The sequence below is a fragment of the Psittacula echo genome (genome assembly GCF_963264785.1).
Source record: "Psittacula echo genome assembly, chromosome: 7".
In the NCBI taxonomy this organism is placed as follows: Eukaryota; Metazoa; Chordata; class Aves; order Psittaciformes; family Psittacidae; genus Psittacula; species Psittacula echo.
This window is the reverse complement of record NC_137740.1, coordinates 49971547-49990679: the sequence shown is the minus strand read 5'-3', so window position 1 is coordinate 49990679 and position 19133 is coordinate 49971547. Positions and strand designations below refer to the sequence as shown.

The 19133-nt window shown below is 38.2% G+C and overlaps 1 protein-coding gene across 1 annotated transcript in view; it reads right to left on the bottom strand.

The window, feature by feature from the left end:
- The window catches only part of STAG1 (STAG1 cohesin complex component), a 181281-nt gene that overhangs the window by 72131 nt on the left and 90017 nt on the right, over window positions 1-19133 (bottom strand). The window contains exons 6-8 of the mRNA XM_080622692.1: window positions 7218-7294; window positions 5440-5644; window positions 2181-2332 (exon numbers count right to left, since the gene is read on the bottom strand). Of these exons, the coding sequence (XP_080478818.1) occupies window positions 2181-2332; window positions 5440-5644; window positions 7218-7294 (434 nt within the window). The remainder of the gene's footprint in view (window positions 1-2180; window positions 2333-5439; window positions 5645-7217; window positions 7295-19133) is intronic.

Sequence of the window (19133 nt, the reverse complement as noted above, 5' to 3'; positions counted from 1 at the left end):
TGTGTGCTAACATTTAAAAGCATTTAAAAACTCCGATGTGTTTTAGATTCAGGGGAGAAAAGGAAAAAAAAAAAAATCCACAACTGTAATTGCTTTTTACCATTCCAGCTTTTCTAGATTATGTACTTGAATTTGAGTGCTAAATTTCAGGCATCTTGAGAGACCATTTGGGCCTTGGAATTCCCGCTCTTACCAATTTAAAAGTGATGCACTCACTCTTAAACCTAAGTAAAAATAAAGGAAACATTCTCTTATAGATGCTGCAAGAATTTTGAGATGGTCAAAACCACATTTACAGCAAGCACCAAATTCAGATTACTACTGACAGCAACTAAGACACAACCTCCTCTCTATTATGGGAGACTTTCATAAATCATCCAGTTTAGTTCAAAATCTCACTGATGACACTAGACCTTCACACACTATTCTCACTTCAGGAATGAGAATGAAACACCTGGGAGAGTGTTCCATTTCTTCTACTTCAGATTAATTTGCCACACTTAGCTCAAGAACTGTACCTCTATAACTTCATGAAGATAAACATATGCCCCTGCATGTGCTTATGAGGGTTTATTATGGCACTACATCAAAAGAATCTACTAAGAAAGTGCCAGCACAGAATACAATTGTAAATTCAGTATATTTAAACACAGGAAATATACAACAGTGTTAGGTGTTCTTATAGAGAGCCATTATGACATCTGATCTTAATAAATCTCTTCTATACAGGTCACCCTACTATGCTTAACACAATGTGTCTGAGGACATACTCAGTCCCCATCCCTCCTCTCTGGCCTACTCCTGTGCAACACTTTGATTATTTATAGTGAGTAGTGGTGTGAGAGAGACTGAACAGATCTATAAAAAGTTAAGGTTTGCTAAATGCTCATTCTGTAAGTGTTTCACAGCCCCATACTGCATCTCCAAAAGACATTGAAAAGAAAGCTGAAGGAATGAGCACATAGGATGTTCATAGACACAGAGAAACTAAACCAAGTTAATCAGTGTAATTGGTGACTTTGTCATTCTCTGGAAATTCAAAGCAATAAACAAACGTGGATTAGGAATTGTGCTCCAGCTGTTTTAACAAAGCAATTCTGCTTTTTCAAATGCTTTAAGACTAACATTAAAATTACTATTTAATTTAAAATGTCTCTCTTGCAGTTTGGGCAGGAGAGGTTGTTCTTGCCCTGTATCTTAATGCAGGATTTTTAAAGAATTATGAAAGCCAAACAAAATTATGTTATGGATCATAGGGGTAAAATAAAAAATATATAATTGTAATTATCCCCAAAGACTTTAAAGTCAAGGAATTCTGAGTCAAAATTATACCTAGAAGAATTAAAGGTGCACACAGGTAAAGCACCTTACATCCTTACCGTGCCATGGAATAAAACAGCAGTGGAGGAAATATATTCAAAAACTAATATATAAAAATATTAAAATTAAATCTAAGTCATATATATTTCAATTTTTCAATCCATCTTGTGAGTTTTCTATCTTTACACATTATAGTTGTTTGGGTGTATATGTATTCATTTTTTACTTGTCATCTTTAAATTTCCTCTAAGTACACCTCTAAACCTGATTTCCTTAGGATATAATACCTTATTTAGGGATGATTACAGCAACCTTCTAATGGTTTTGCTCACCTAATGCCAGACTGTCACTAAAAGCAATCTCCCTAGCTTCTTCTCCAGGTGCTACACAGCCCCCACTCCAATGTTGCTTGAAAACAGCTACAAAAAGAAGTACTAATGAGACACTATGTCATAATTGCAGTGATTAAAGGGAGAAAGGGGAAGTGCAGTGAAGGACTACATATGATCCTCTTTTCAGAATCTTTCTGCATAATCAAAACAGTTACTGCTTATAACTTGAGCCTAATCTTCTTCCTGCCTATATGACCGACCCCTATAACAGGTCACATATACAAAGCCATTAATAGAAATTCTCCTCTGTGTGCAGAACAGCACACAAACTCACTAATGTATTAGTACAAGATTAAAAAATGTAGTCCAAGTAATATGCTTGAGATCACACAAACACAACTGCAGAAACCTATTCGTTTCTTTTTTACTATGGCACTCAAGTCACAAACCACCTTGGACTTTCTGTAGAGGGAATGCATATAAACCAGGACAAAAAAAAAAAAAAAAAAAAATCATCTTTTTACTTGCCTCTTTTCTCTTCTGAAGCAGCAGCTCCAATCTTTCATTAGCTCTTTTACCAATCATTTTGTTTCTCTCAGCTTCATACTGCCTCTGAGTATTATCCTGATGAATGCTTAGGTTTAAGGCAACATTCACAAGAGCAGTCATAAGCTTCATAGCTGCAAAGGCAGAAGACAGAATATGACTCTTTACCTGTAGTCAGAGCTAAAAAATATTTCCTCAGTAGATCCATGGTCACAGAAAATAACCAACTCAATCCTGACACAAAGCCACCTGGAAAGCCACTTCCCACCCAAGCAATACCCAGGTCACCTAGCTCATCTAAAAACAAGAATAGTGTATACATTTACTGCACTGAACTTCAGGCCACATTCTTTGCCATCTTCTCCAGAAAAGCATGCAAGTTTTGAGTGTGTAAGGTCAGTAAGCAAGCATTTGAATCTACATGATCAGTGTACATCATGAAGCCAGTTACAGTGGAGTTAGACACATTTTTCTACTGAAAAATATCATTATAGATGTCTCCATGCTAAAGGTAACTCTAACCAGCAACTTCTGAGGATTACTCAATTTACAAGGGACCACAGCACAGTTTCTCAGAAATTCAGTCTGACATTGCTCTAAAGTGTACAGCTGTACAAAAATACAATTAGAACCTTATGTACCCCTTTATATGCATTTTCACCCATGCTGGATATAATATTGTTCATGTGTATTTTTGGGTATTAATTTATTTCTACAGAAACATTAATAAGGTGCTTTCCCATGGCATATCACATTTTACAAAACTGAGGAAACAACAAAGTAATGTAATAAACTATCATACACTTGCTGGCTAAATATACAGCAATGTCTTTTTTAAGGTAGAAAAGCAACCATACAAATGGAGAAGTGTACCTACCCTTACGGTAACTCTGTCTAATATTGCTGTTGCTCAAAGCTGGTAACCCTAGAAGCACCGACATGTACTTGCCTTAAGTTTATTGCTACAGTGAATCATTTATCATTCAACTTGGCTAGAACAGAGGAAAACTGAAATCAAAGACCTCAAAAACACTCCTTTAAGAATAAATGAAATTCTAAACGTACGTTTTCATAAACTTAATAAAGACTAAACTCCAAGGCATCATGCTGACCTGTGCTCTGCAGGATAGCAACATAATTACATGTGCAAAAAACAAGCCTGAAGGAAATTTGCAGAATTAAAACAAAGCTGTCAAGCTTGTTAAACCAACCAACCAAATAAATGGCATGTATTATAACTGGAAAATGCTGGAGATCTTTGGCTTCTCCTATTCCTAATGTAAGTGCTAGATAAACATGCATCTAATGCCAGAAGCCATCAGTGCCTTAAGTAACTCAAGCTAGTTGTGATGAACCTTGGTTTTTGCATTTGTTTATCCTTGCTTGAAGTTTCTAGCTACATAATCCATTCCAAATGATGGCAACTATTTCTTCTACATAGCACAGATCTTGAGTAACATCTCTAATGTATGGTGTGGTTTCCTGTCTTGTCAATCAAGCCTCTCAAACTTTCCAAACATCTCTCCCACATGATTGATATGAGACCAGAGTGCATACCTCACTCCATAATATCTCTTTTATGAAACAATCAACCATAATTTAAGATAACAACAAATCAAGATCACCTAGAATTGAAGATAGTATCAGCTGGACAGGAACACAGTTTCCATTTCAGTTTAAACAGCAGGCACAGATTTGCAGGTTATCTGCAACTCAAGTAGTGTTCACCTTTGAATACCTGATTTGTGGAGGTGAACTCTGAACCTGGAAATTTATGCTTGCGTAATTCATGTTTTTACCATCCCACTAATGACTATGGTGAAGAAACTATAAACTGGAGAAATATAGATTTGATAGATGGACTGTTCGGTGGATGAGGAACTGGCTGGATGGTTGCATCCAAAAGGGTTGCGGTCAACAGCTCAGTGTCCGGATGGACACCAGTGACAAGTGGTGTCCCTCAGGGGTCCGTAATGGGACCAGTACTCTGACAGTATCTTAATCAACAACATAGTGGGATTGAGTGCACCATCAGTAAGTTTGAAGATGACAGTAAACTAAGGGGTGCAGGTGACACAGCTGAACAAGAAGCCATGCAGAGGGACTCAGACAAGCTCGAAGGTGGGCCCATATGAGCCTCATGAGGTTCAAAGGGGCCAAGTGCATGTGGGTTGGGGCAACCCCTGGAATCAATACAGGCTGGGGGATGAAGGGATTGAGAGTACCCCTGAGAAGGACTTAGGGCTACTGGTGGATAAAAGATTGGATATGAGCCGGCAATGTGCACTTGCAGCCCCGAAGGCCAATCATATCTTGGGCTACATCCAAAGCAGCATGTCAGCAGGACAAGGGAGGCAATTCTGCCCCTCTACTCTGCCCTGGTGAGACCCCACCTGGAGTACTGCATTCAGCTCTGGAGTCCTCAGTACAGGAAAGATACAAACACTTCAAATATTTGGCATGATCTATGAACAATCTAGACAAAAGAATCTTCCAATATTTCAGCTCATGAGATGAGCAGAAAGGTTATCACCTGTCACAACCAGCTTTAGACACCTACACCCAAGCCAGCCACCATAGTATTGATTTGTAATTGGAGAAAAAGTCAGTTCCAAAGAGAAATTAATCTGTCTTGCAGGAGACATCTCATATAGATCTGATGACATATACTCTAGAAAATCCTATTTCAAGCTAATGATATACCCAGTGCTTTCATTAGATGTAGGCAGCTGTGTTGAAAGGTGCAGCGTGGCTGGAGGTAGAAGACAGGAAGACCTACAACTATGGCCCAGTGCTCCCAAATCTAACGCTTCCTTCAAAAGTGAAAGCACAGATTTTACTTTCTGGTGGACTGAGATTCCTTGATAATACAATTTTCATGATGCTTATTTAGAATAAATTTGTTACTCTAAAACACAAAATTATTAAGACATTCTATACAGCACATGAACATCTAGTAACAAAATACAAGATGTAAGCTTATCACTTCTGATTCATAGGGTTCAAAAGTGTCAATTCGCTGACACTAAGTGCCTCAGCATACTCCTTTCCAAACAAAAAAGTGCCTTAAAGTATACTTTAAGTATAGTTACACCATATATGGTACTTGGATTTGATCAAGCTTTTCAGAGTTCTCAGTGCTGGTCAAATACCACCTCAATCAAAACTAGGAATAATTCTCAAAGTGGCTAAATAGTAGCAACTTCTTTGAAAAAACTCTTCTCTGTGCTAGCTTACTTACCAGCTAATGTACTGGTGTGCCTGAAAGCCCGGACCTGGGAATCTGACAAACCAGTCAGAAGAGAGATCACTGTGTCCATCATGTATTCATCATAAATGATGCTATACTGACACTGTCGAATAAGAACTCCAATGAACTCGCAGAAATTGGATCGAAACTTCTTCCACTGTGGCCCAGGCATGGTAAGCGGATAATCACCACTGTCCTGAAGAACAAGAAAATGAAAATATGAAGTACTAAAAGTCTCCCATTTAATGTATTTTAATGTTGTTGCACCCAATGTGGTCTAAGCTTCTAAGCAAAACACTAACTTTATCCTCCAAGCCAACAGAAAATACTATATAAAACCAACACATTATTCTTCAGTAAACAAAGAAACTTGTTGGCATGAAAGGACTTAATTGTAACTGTTCTACACTTGCAATACTAGCTCTGAGTAGTACAAAATATGCATCAAGACTCATTTCTTTGTGTCTGGGGAAGTGGGGGGAAAAGATGAAAAAGAAATATTTCAAAGTATTGAAGGTCAAAACCTAAAGGCAGGCTTGTGTGATTGAAAGTTTGTGTCATTCTCCATCCCTTCTTTAACTCCATGTTAATATCCTAATACTTGTTCAAGGCCATGGATAAGATGGAAGACTTGCAGAAGTAAATCCTGAAAAAGAGCAGTGCTCGTATTTATAGTTACTCTGTTTAACTTCTTGAATCACAGCCTTGGCATTCCATTTAGAACTGGTCAGAAAAACATACTGCTGTCCCACAGAAAATTTGTGTTTTATTATTTGTTTTCCTCACTGTACAAAATCAACACTCAGAATGTAATTTTTTTATATATGAAAAAAAAATAAAAATCCCTCAAACCCCACAGTTAAAACAATCTCAAAGCTAAAATCATTCACCACTAGGAATATTTTTGACAGAAGATACCCAATCTGAATTGAAATACACTTGTTTCAAACAAAAATGCTTAGATCTACTCTACAGAAAGAGTATTTCTTTCTGTAATATTGTTCTCAATGGTAATTTTCATTTCAAGCTACTCTTTGGTTTAAATTGCTATTTCAGATGAACAAAACTTTAATTTGCACACAGAAAACAGAGTAGAGTGCTGAAAAAACCCTGCAGTCCTATCTCAGGAATCTGGAGTTCTTTGTTGTATGCTGGCAGTTCCAAAAGGTGACCTTCAGAACACAGAATACGACCACCAGTTTCAGTGGGATGAGAAAACTTTCTACAGTTCTTCCTGCCTCCCCTTACTAACTTCTCTAACACCCAGGATGCAGACAAATACGTATATCCCTCTTAAAGCCATATGAAGATAAATGAGGGTCTACACGGATCCAGACCAGGACTAATGTGGACCTAAGCTAGTTCTTGCAGAGGCAGACCTGGCTGGGCTCTCTCACCCCACTGGTTATGAGTTTGCTCCATGCTTTTGTGTGACAGTACGCTTGTGCCCTTAAACTGGCTAAATCACAAACTTTTCCATACCAGCATTTCAGCATCTAAGGCCTACTCAATTCACCACACTGACTTTTCAAGATGAGTGACTGTAACTTCCTTTTCAAGTAATTTTATTACTTTTTGGTTTCTAATTATTATTCTTTCTTAAAGCTCATGCTGGCTTGTTATTCCTCATCCAATAGTTTAAATCACTGCTTTGCTTTCTCAAACTGAGCCACTGGTCATCCACTGGTTTCTTGCCCACTGCATTTTAAAACAAAATGTATATTGTAAATATATTTCAGAATGTTTAAAGAACTATGTGTATACTATACCTCATCAAATTCTTCTGTCATTTTCCTTATGATTTCTGCATTTTGCATGTTCCTAAACATTTCAATTCTTACAGTGCCTGTGAGATAACAAAGGAAAAAAAAGAAATTAACCTAATCCATTTTATTGTTATGTCAAATATCAATGTCTTCCTGCTGCTAAATTTACAGCTCAATAATACATAAGTATATAATGCAATAACAGGAACACATTGAACAAGACTGTCTCTTGAAGAAGTGGGTTCAAAAAAAATAATCATCTCTCCTGTAAAATACTATCAGACTATGAGTTAGTAAAAATGTCCATCTTTTTACTCTTTACAACTGAGCAAGTGGAATCCAGAAGTGATAGTAATGTAGGACTCATGACATCTCTGCAGTTGCCATGAGCTTTTAATTTTGTGTCCAAAATAAAATGAAGCCCATCTTTCAGTTCGAAAGCCACTACTAGTAATTCTATACTTGTTATGATGAGTCACCTGGATAACAGATATACCATGATCACTGTGCAGAGACACAGGAGTGGTTTTCATACTGCTTAGCTCAGAACCAACAGGGCTTACTAATATGGACCCAGCACTGTGTGAACGGGCCTACAGCACCTGCAGAGCAGAGCTAGCACAATCACATCACATGATGCTACTGTCAGCAGGTTTTCCCAAAACCAAGGGCTCCAAAGGGCCCAATCAAGATGTGGGGCAGCTCAGGACCAAAAGCAGCAATTGTATGTATTTTATTCCTTCATCTGGATTATGGCATTCCCCATTGTTATCTGAATGGCAAAACTGATTTACTTTTCATTGTTAATTGTACAAAGGTACCAGAATTTAAAATATAACAACACAACAGCAGTAAATGAAAATTCTTGTGACTTGATCCTAAATGCAATCAGTATAAACAAATATTTTTACAAAACAAAAAAAATTTTCACTTTATTGCCTTTGCAACTAGACATTGTCTAAATAACCAACCATATAACACAAGGCAACATTGGAACATTTTTTTGCTACTACATGATCTTCTTTTTGCCACTTCACTTCTACTTTTGTTAATGGAAGAGGAGGAAATACAGAAAAATTAAGCAAACTGCAGAGCCGCAAAATCCATCCCAACATCATTAACATTACAAACAGTAACTGTTTAACAGCCTCCCTGCTTTTGGAAAAAGTTCAATTGGATTAATGATCCACTGCACAGTTCCAAAACTTCAAACCATAATAGAAGAAGCTTAACAATTAATAGTGTTAGTCCCTCTGCGAAGGATAAAGATTAATTTAAATATTCTAAATATTATGAGAATGTTTTAATTCCTTGAAAAACACACGCTAGAAACATAAGCATTTCAAAATATACCAGCACGGGTACAGCACAACAATGCTCTGTATCTTCGTAGGGGTTTTGTTTTACAATGCAACTTAAACCCTGATTTCTTGAATTTGTTTTGCTTCTTCATGAAATAATATTTATTTGCTATCTGTTCCATGCTGGGTAACACTGTCAATCTCAGTTCTAACAATGGCAATTTAAGTTTGTGCATGGCAATTTCCGTATGATCAATAAACAATTACTAATGCAATATATTACTATAAAACCAGAAACCAGAGAATCCTACCATATGACAGTTAAAGATCTATTTTATTAGCTTTGAAATCATCTGTATATGCAGCTTTATTTTAATGTTTCCCCCAGTATTGCAAGTTTTGTTTTGATTATGTGAAACAGTTTCACAGTATGTCTCAGAGTATTGAATAGTGTACTGCTATTCTTAGCAATCCACCCCAACTGCATTAATTCTTCATCTCACTGCATGCTGTCTTCTGTTGCTCTTCTCATTGGTACTATAACCTTGACTGAATAAGTAACCTAAAGACCTTTGATTTTTTTTTAACAGCCCCAATTCTAGTTTTATTTATTGATTTATGACTTCAGTTAATAACCTTAAATAGCTTCCACATAATATATAACCATGTTACTTTCTTAAAGAAAGTACCATAAAAAAACCATGAATAAAATCCCTCGTTAATGCACTTCACTCCAATCAAATCACCCTTCAACTTTGTATAATTCTGCTGTGGTCTGTAAAGCAAACTGTGCACATGGTGGCACAGCCACATGGAAACTGCCTGCTAAACTGACACCAAGGGGAGAGGTTGCAAACACAAGACTATGTACCACAGGTAGTTTCTCTTGAATCATGGAAAGGCTTTTACCTTCCATGGCTAGAACTGAGACAGCACCATCTATCTGTTGGGCTTCTTAGGATTTCTACTGATCAGTGTGCTCAAGCATTACAGATAAGGCTAGTGTAGTTTCTACACATCTTCCAAACAAGCAATAGTTCAGTTCTTCGGGAGCAGGAGGCAAGAGAAAGCACAGGATGAAACAACCTTTTGACTTCTAGGGATGCCATGGTGGACAAGAGCTCAATACTGCCAAGGAGTGAAGATGCACAGCTCTTATCAACAAGCTGTTATGTCTCATTCTTTCCTCCACTTTTTTTGACAAAGTTTACTGGAAGTCTTGTCAAGCAAAATGAGAATTTCTACTTATCAGGCAGCAGGTATTAGCTTTGGGCTGACTGCTTTTCCCAGCACCATCTTCCTCCACCTGACCAAAACACAACCCTGACTGGTTTTCTGGGAAACTGATTATATACTCGGTAAATATGCTACGAAGACTCTGCTAACAAACATTTCAGGGTGTCATCACAACTTCTCTACACTGCAACGGTCAACGCTGTTCAAATTTAGAGGTTTTTATGATCACTGAAAGGCTAAAGTCTCTCATTTAAAAGTGACTCCTTAAAATATAACAGATTTTCTATAAAATACCACTGAAGGTGTGGAATGCATTCCTATGGTCTCTGCCTTACTCATGTTGCTACTAGTCTTCTGTTTTTTCTAAACTGAGTTTTACCTCAGTAACTCAGTTTTACCTCTCATGAAGTTCTCACTGTTTACTTAGTGAAGAGGAATTAAATTGTCTTAGACCATTACAAAATTGAGAAGCCTATTCTACTTGAGTACTAACTTCTCATTTCAAAGTTATTCACACATACTGTGTTTTTAAAAGTCTTCTCACTGATAGGTAAGTATATTTCCTTAATGACAAAATTCCAGTTCATAGATATCAATTTGATTTGTCAGTAATTAATCATGCCACCCAACCAGGCTTTTAAAAATGAAAAGAGAAAACCAATACAGAGGATACAACTACAGAAGAGAAAGACTAAAAGCGCCTATACAAAACTGGATGAATACACTTAAAACACACAAACAAGCAAAAAACCCATACAACTGTGTACAAAACAAGATGCAGCATTTTCAGGAGATATAACAGTGCCTTCAAAACATGTATTGATAGTGAGAAGCCTAGCCAGTTATAACAGTAAACCCTGCAAAAGAAAACCAACAACAACCTCCAAAAGCTTTATAAGATGCATAAGCTCTCAAGTTTGTGCAACAACCAGCCTTTGGATGCAGGTGGTCTCATGACTACCCTTCCTCCTCTGAAATAGAACTACTGACAGTTGGCAATAAATTATATATTTTGTAGTATACTAATTAGACTATATACTGAGTTTTACCCTCTGGTATCTTTATTCATAGAAACTACACAGCCAATTTTATCCCCTCTCTTTTGGATCATCTGCCCAAACTGAGTAAGCTGCAAGAAAAGTGGTGGGAAAATTACTGCTTAAGACTGAAGTCAATGGATATAAAGAAAGCCCACAGTCTCCTGCCAAAGAAGGATTAATTGTGGGACTTTAAATTCGTGGTGACTGATTTGTATCTCTCAACCACACAAACTGGAAAAACAGTAACCAGAAGAAAGATTTATAAAGGCATCAAAATGAAGACACAGGAATATTTGTACTGGAAAGTATCATATACAAAAGCAATATGCGCTTCTGCATTAGCTGAAGGTTGATAGTTGGGATCAGAGCACTGGAAAGCAATTCCAGTGCCTCACCATCCTCACAGTAAAGAACTTCCTCCTTATATCCAACCTAAACTTCTCCTGTTTAAGTTTCAATCCTTTACCCTTTGTCCTATCACTACAGTCCCTAATGAAGAGTCCCTCCCCAGCATCCTTGTAGTCCCCCCTCAGATACTGGAAGGCTGCTATGAGGTCTCCACGCAGCCTTCTCTTCTCCAGGCTGAACAGCCCAAACTTTCTCAGCCTATCTTCATACGGGAGGTGCTCCAGTCCCCTGATCATCCTCGTGGCCCTCCTCTGCACTTGTTCCAACAGTTCCATGTTCTTTTTATGTTGAGGACACCAAAACTGTACACAATACTCCAAGTGGGGTGTCATGAGAGCAGAGTAGAGCAGCAGGATCACCTCCTTGGACCTGCTGGTCACGCTCCTTTTGATGCAGCCCAGGATACGGTTGGCTTTCTGGGCTGCGAGCGCACAGTGAAGCCGGCTCATGTTCATTTTCTCATCGACCAACACCCCAAGTCCTTCTCTGCAGGGCTGCTCTCAATCTCTTCTCTGCCCAACCTGTAGCTGTGCCTGGGATTGCTCTGACCCAGGTGCAGGACCTTGCACTTGGCATGGGTAAACTTCATAAGGTTGGCATCAGCCCACCTCACAGGCGTGTCGAGGTCCTTCTGCATGGCATCCCTTCCCTCCGGCGTATCAACCAAACCACACAGCTTGGTGTCATCGGCAAACTTGCTGAGGGTGCACTCAATCCTACTGTCCATGACACCGACAAAGATGTTGAACAAGACTGGTCCCAACACCGATCCCTGAGGGACGGCACTTGTTACTGGTCTCCAGATGGACATCGAGCCATTGACCACAACTCTTTGCGTGTGGCCATCCAGCCAGTTCTTTATCCACCGAGTGGTCCATCTATCCAATTGATGTCTCTCCAATTTAGAGACAAGGATGTCGTGAGAGACAGTGTCGAATGCTTTGCACAAGTCCAGGTAGATGACATCAACTGCTCTATCCCTGTCCATCAGTTCCATAGCCCCATCATAGAAGGCCACCAGATTGGTCAGGCAGGATTTCCCCTTAGTGAAGCCATGCTGGCTGTCACCAACCGCCTCCTTGTTTTTCATTTTCCTTAGCACGCTTTCTAGGAGAATCTGCTCCAAGATTTTGCCAGGCACAGAGGTGAGACTGACTGGTCTGTAGTTCCCCTTCTTGAAAATGGGGGCTATATTTCCCTTTTTCCAGTTGTTGGGAACTTCACCTGGCTGCCATGATTTTTCAAATATGATGGACTGTGGCCTGGCAACTTTATTCACCAGCTCCTTTGCGACCCGTGGATGGATTTCATCAGGTCCCCAGGACTTGTGCACGTTCAGGCTCTTAAGATGGTCTCAAACCAGATCCTCTACTACAGTGGGCCTAAGGTCTTCATTCTCCCAGTCCCTGCGTCTGCCTTCCAAGACTTGGGTGGTGTGGCCGGAGCATTTGCCAGTGAAGACTGAGGCAAATATTCAGTGTGCATTTCCTATACCTTTCTCCCCCGTTACCATTTAGATCATGAGAAACAACCCACTTCTACAATGTGTGTAAGTGCTGGTGTTAATTGTCTCAGAAGAGTTAGTGAAAAATCTCTGCATGAAAGATGATAAACAAAGACTTAAGTCAAACCATAAGGAGCACATGATTTTTCACCCCTCAACTTGGGCCATGGTACACTTCTGTAACACTTCCTTTACTGTTCCCAGAAGAGAGCTGCCTGAAACTAACCAGAAATTACTCATGCCAGTAAAAAAGTTTATTTTATGTGGCTTGCTCACAATCACATAGAACAGTGAAGTAGATCTTACCTCATAGGAATCAATAGGCGTTAATCATTAATCTAAATGGAAGCTGTACTGAGACAGCTGAAACACATCCAAAGAGATGCTGAGTCTCCTAAATCCCACGGGGGCTCCTAACTCTTTATTGATTTCTGTGCTTGAAAACTGAAACACTTTACTGAAAACAGAAGCCAGGATTCTAGAAAGACGTTAGCCTAAATACTTTGTTAAATTTCAGCTTTTGCGGCACATGCAGGAACATAACACCCTTTTATTGATTTATTCCTAAATTCTTCCTGGTGCACGGACTCTACGTGGCCCAACTTCTGCCGCCAGTGAAGCAGTATGCAAAAGACAGTATCTTCCTAAAAGACACAGCCCTAATTCATCCTTAGAACAACTTTAGACAGTGAACTCTGAGTGAATCAGCAAAAATGCCAGTGGGGAAAATCAAAAAGTATAGCCTCATGCAGTTAAAACCTTATCAAATAATCACAGGCAACTGTCAAAGAAGAATTCTAATGGTTCAGCTAAGTCTACCTTCCTACAACAAAACCAAAATCAAATATCTGTCAGTTACCAAAATACGTTCAATCGTTCTCTGAAATCCCCCTGCAACGTCAACTCTTTATCATTCACCTGATACAGAGTATACACAGGGAAGGTTCATTCTCTTGCTGCAGTTCCATTATTTAATTGACCTTCTGCTTACTAATTTACATAGAAAAATATCATTTTGCAACACTTAATCTTGTTTTATTTTATGCATTGCTATGATTTTGCCCAGCATGCTCCTACAGTTCCTGACTCTTTACCTTTAATTTTTCGATTTTTAGACCACTGTATAGCACATGATTCAAACCAGTTGTTGTAATTCTATTTCTCCTTTGCTTTAGATTATTTTCCACTTAAGTCTTGAATATAATTGAATGTAATTTCAAGTTATATTTCAAGTCTTGAATATAATTTAATATAATCTCAAGACTTAAGTGTAATTTGGAAGAGGAAGCTCTTATTTTGTTTTTGTCTTGGTTGCGTTTCCCATGCAGACTTGTGTACTTACTTTTTCAGTGTATCTACTTTTTCAGTATAGTCTTTACCACTTCTGAAGACCATTATCATTATTTTGCCCTTCACTTTGCTCTCACAGAACTAGGAATATTATTATTCTAATGACTGAACTCATTTGAATTGCCATCCCAATAATGAGAATTAGCTCTAAAGGAGAGTGTTTTCCGTTTGTGTTCTCCATCTCTTGTATCGAAAAATTGTCACCACCACACTATAAGAATTCACTGGACAATCCTTAACTTGCTATATTCTACTCTTTGATAACACCTTGCTAAGTTTAAGTCCCTTTACCTCAGAGTCTACTGTACATCCTACCACTCTACATACTGATTAAAAAACAACAATGAAGCTTTTGTACATGGCCCTCTTGATTTGATGGCTCATAGCAGACATCTACAGCAGAAACTTCTGGCTTCTCTCCCATTCTATCACTATCTAGACATTTTCAAGAAAGCTATTCTAGATTTCAGAACAAATGCAACTGTTACAGAGTACAAGGATTGTGTGGCAAGCTCCTTTTCCTGGATTTACACATCTTCATTTTGCTAAAAATCTTTCCAAGCAATTTTTCTTGAATTAGATAAAGACCAGAAAAGCCATTAGACAGAACTGTGTTAGCCCCACTGTAAGTCTCAAGCTGTATGAGAAACATATGAATACAACAGACTGCCACCAGATAGCAATGAGGAGAAATAAAGTAATTTGTTACTTGTCATCATGAACAGATACTTGAGGGCAGAGACATGTTTCCCTATTGCAATGTGATGTTAAATCTGAGAAAATCTGCAATAGAATCTCGGCTCTGGAATGGAGTAAACTTTAGTCGTTACAGTCCTTTCATCATTCTTATGACCCTTTTGTGCTCTCTCCTCCCAACGCCTGACTGCCACCTACAGTTCCAACTCTGTGCTCTTTATGTGCCCAATGGTGTCACCTACAGATAACATACAGAGTCATTAGCAGAGAAAGAGGTACATTCAAAGGGATCACTATTAAAGCATTTTGAACTTACCTCCTCCACAATACAAGGCTCAGAAATCCTTATTATTTTGGTTTACATATGCTAAACATAAGAAAACACTTTTTTCTTATTCTAAGATTTAGTTCAACTGTTTCTGCTGGCTTTTCACAACCAAATTCAGCCTAAAGAAAGATGTCATGCCCAGTATGGAAACCTTATTATAATCCATTTAAGTTCACTAAAATGGAAACCGATTTAAAACAATCAGTAATATTAATAGTGCCAACAGCCAACCAGGAGTATTAAAGGTTGTCAAAAACATCAAGAAAGCTTGGAAGACATTGTTTTGACTATCATAGGGCTCACTGCACGGAACAGTAGAATCTTAGTATCAAATCCTTGCTATTTCCAATACCCAAATTCGGAATGATTGAATTGTTACTTATATTTACACTATATTACATTAAGAACTTCAAATTTCTGAATGAGATAAAGAAGTTGATAACTTTGTGTATGTAACTTGTTTTTCATACAATTCTAAATGGCCGTATTTTTTAAAAACTGAAATGCTATTTGATCCAGAAGGTAACAGTGAAGGCAACAATTCCATCATTACAGGGATGGGAAGAAATACATTGAAGACCATGAGAAATTTTTATGAAGAGGGCAACAATGATTCATGCCAACAATTATTTCCCCTTGCTGAGATAAAAAGAAGAAAAAGTACACATTCTTATAGAAAAAAGTGATAGAAACTTAAGGTCTACTGTAAAGAAACCCAATCCTATGAAATTCCTAAGCTCCAGTTACTGCTACTTGCTTAAATTACCCTGAATATTAGAAAAAAAAAAGGGAAAATTAAAGAATTCAGGAGTGACCCAAAGAACTTCATACCATTAGATTTCACTACAGAACTGGCAGGCCTATTCAAGGCTTGATGTTACCTTTTGTGAAGCAATGCATCACAAGCCTGTTTGAGCTCTATAAGGCATCAACACATAGCTCAAAGTCATAAATTTATGCAACACATTTATGCAACACATATATTTTTAAAGTGATCTTCCTCGTCTTAGTTCTTAAGGAAGCTGACATGCAATATGAAGTTTTCAGATTAAAATACAGGAAAGCAAAACTAGCAAAAATGGTCAGTTTTCAGAATGGAATGAACCTTTCAACAGACCTATTTTAAGCATTGGTGTTGATAGAAATATAAAAAATAACAGATACAAATGCTCTGAAAGAAAGAATAATAATGGAGCAAAGTTTGATGCTGACAGTCAACTGAATTATTTAGAACAGATAAAATTAAAGCTTACAGTCAACACTGCCAAACGATTTCACAGTAATGAAATTGACAAAAAGACAAATAATGCTCTTGAGGAAAAAAGCATGCTAATTCACAAACTCCTAGTCAAAAAAGAAGTAGGCCTACATAATTTAACACATAAAAAATAGTACACTTCATGTGTTCAAGTCTTAAAAATTTGACAAAGGGAACTTCCTTACTCTGAGTTGAAGGCAGATAATACTGTTTTGATACAGCTCTACAGTATTTGCATTTGGAAACCGCAAGCTGCTTTTCATCTTGATGTTAATGTCACTGACTGAGAAACAGAAGCAAAATAATTAATAACCAAAGCCACTAACCTTGCTATCTAGTATTCATACTGAATGATTTTACAAAATAGATCTTTTAATCCGTTGATGGCTTGAAGTAGTAATTCTCACAAAACACCCACCTTTTTGTCAGATAACTTCAGACCTGAACAACAGTAAATGACATGAACACAGGAGCCTTTGCTTCCCAAAGGCAGCTCTTTGTTCCTAGCAATGTCTTAAAGCTTTTGCACTTAGAAGCATCCACAACTGCAGTCATCCCAGCAGCCACATGGGGTGACTCCCTGCACTGCCTCAGTTCACTTTAGTCCACTTCAGGTTTTAGCTGAATGAGAAGACTGTGATCAAGGAGGGCACCTATGCTTGAGGAGGGAAGAAAAGCACTGACTCCAATGTATTCTGGGGTTTATGCTCCTCTGAAACTTTCCACCTGTTTACTTAGTGGTTCCAAAATTCATTTCTGGAACAAGTTATTGGAACCAGTGGTTCCAAGATTTGTTTCTGTGAGCACTACTCCTTGCTGCAGTTTCCTGCACACGTGCTGTATGGGAATGCTGGGTAAGAAAAATATTCCTCATGGACCCGATGAAACAAAAACTAACAAAATGGATTTTTGCATGCAGTAATTGGCACTAACCATTAGGAAGAGTGCAAGTACAAGTCATCATTAGATGAATTTTGCATTTGACAGTAGATTAATTTACCTGAACTGCAGGGTGTTAAGCCACACTGTGACTATTGGGTTTAATAGTTGCTAGTAGATCTATCATCTCATAATTCATGTGTAGTTTTTATCTCCATAGACATAAACAGTGTATCAATAAAACCTGCAGTTTAGCTCTGTATTCCTGAAAAAGGTAACTCATTCTATTTTTAAAGGTGCTGCCTGATAATTTTATTTGATAAGCCTGGGATCTTTTTGCCAAGAATGAATACCTGTTTCCCTATTTGCCACGCTCTTCCTGATTGCTTGGGTTTTTATCTCTAATTTGGTATATCTTTTGGAAGTTGGATGGTCAGAACTACATTTAATGCTCAAGATGGAGGTGCAACACAACTTTGAGAGGCAGGTTTCTTTATTGTTTCCAATATGCATACACATAAATTTGTCCTTTATTTCTCATTCTTAACTTCACCTCTCAGAGCACTGCCAAGCAAAGAGGTGATATTTTCAAATTATTTACAATGCCAGCAAGCTCCAAGAGCAAAACGTCAGTAACTACAGCCTATCACTGTGTATATGGAACCAGACTTTGGCTGCATGTTGTCAGAAGTTCCTCATAACCAGCAAGACAAACATAAAAGCCTGGAGGTAGATCTGAAAATTAAGTGTCAGATACAGCAATGAATAATATTTGAACTAAGTCCATTTAGGTATATCTATCCTTTTAAAGTGCTTTTATCAAAGACTGTTTTCATATCTAGACTCACCCATCACTTGTGCTTTTAACATGCAACCACAAAAGCTTCCCTCTGTAAGGTGAGGGGTCTAGCAGGAGTTTAAGCTCTTCTCCACTCTTGGGTGGGGATGTTTTCTCCGTGTACAAATACCTGATAGGAGGGTGCAAATACCAGGTGCTTCTCAGTGGTGCCCAGTGACAGGAGAAGAGCCCAACAAACGAGCACACTAATAGAACATAACTGTGTAAGCATTTTTGTAGCCAAGGGCAGAGTAAAAATATTGCCATTGCTTAACAAGAGGCCATAGGCATTGTAACTATGCCTATGTTCATTACACACAGTCCTAGTCCTAGGCTGTTAGGCTAGTTATCAACAGGAGTACCTGCTCTGTGAACTGAAGCTTGGTACCAGGTGTCTTTTCTTACAATGCAATTTAAATGTAGGAAGATATAATAGCAAAGTCAGCTAAGACTTACTGCTTTGTGCCAATACTTTATACTTAACATGTACCAATATATCCTTTTTGTACTTTGTACAATATTTAATAGCAATTACAAGAAACCCCCAAGCCGTTTTAAAGATACTGAGTACTCCTTAAAGGAGAAATAATGGATCTCTGTTCCACCATACCAGAAGAGGCTACATATGCTACAGATGCCTTACTATATGCTCTTCTGGGTAACTAAAAGGCTTAATCCACCAGTTTTGAGATTAATAAATAGATAATTATGATTTTAAAGTAACAGGTGATTTATTCTTGTCCTATTTCCCTATGATTTTTACCAAATGTTTGTTCCCGTAAGGACAAACTCACAGCTACGGATTTTCCTTCGAACTGTAGAATAATTTCAGTTGGCATGATTCCTGTCAGCTAGTGCAAACCCTTTACAAAGCAGGGCCAACAATATCAGGCTGCCCAGGCAAATTCTGAACATGTCGGAGGACTGTGCTCCCACAGCCTTCCTGAGCCCTTATGCCTCCAGTACTCAATCACCTCACAGCAAAATTGTCTTCTGTTATGTCAAAGTGGAATTTCCCCATGTTTCAACTTGTACCTGTAAACTGTCTTCCTATTGCTATGGAATTGCATGAAGAGTCTAG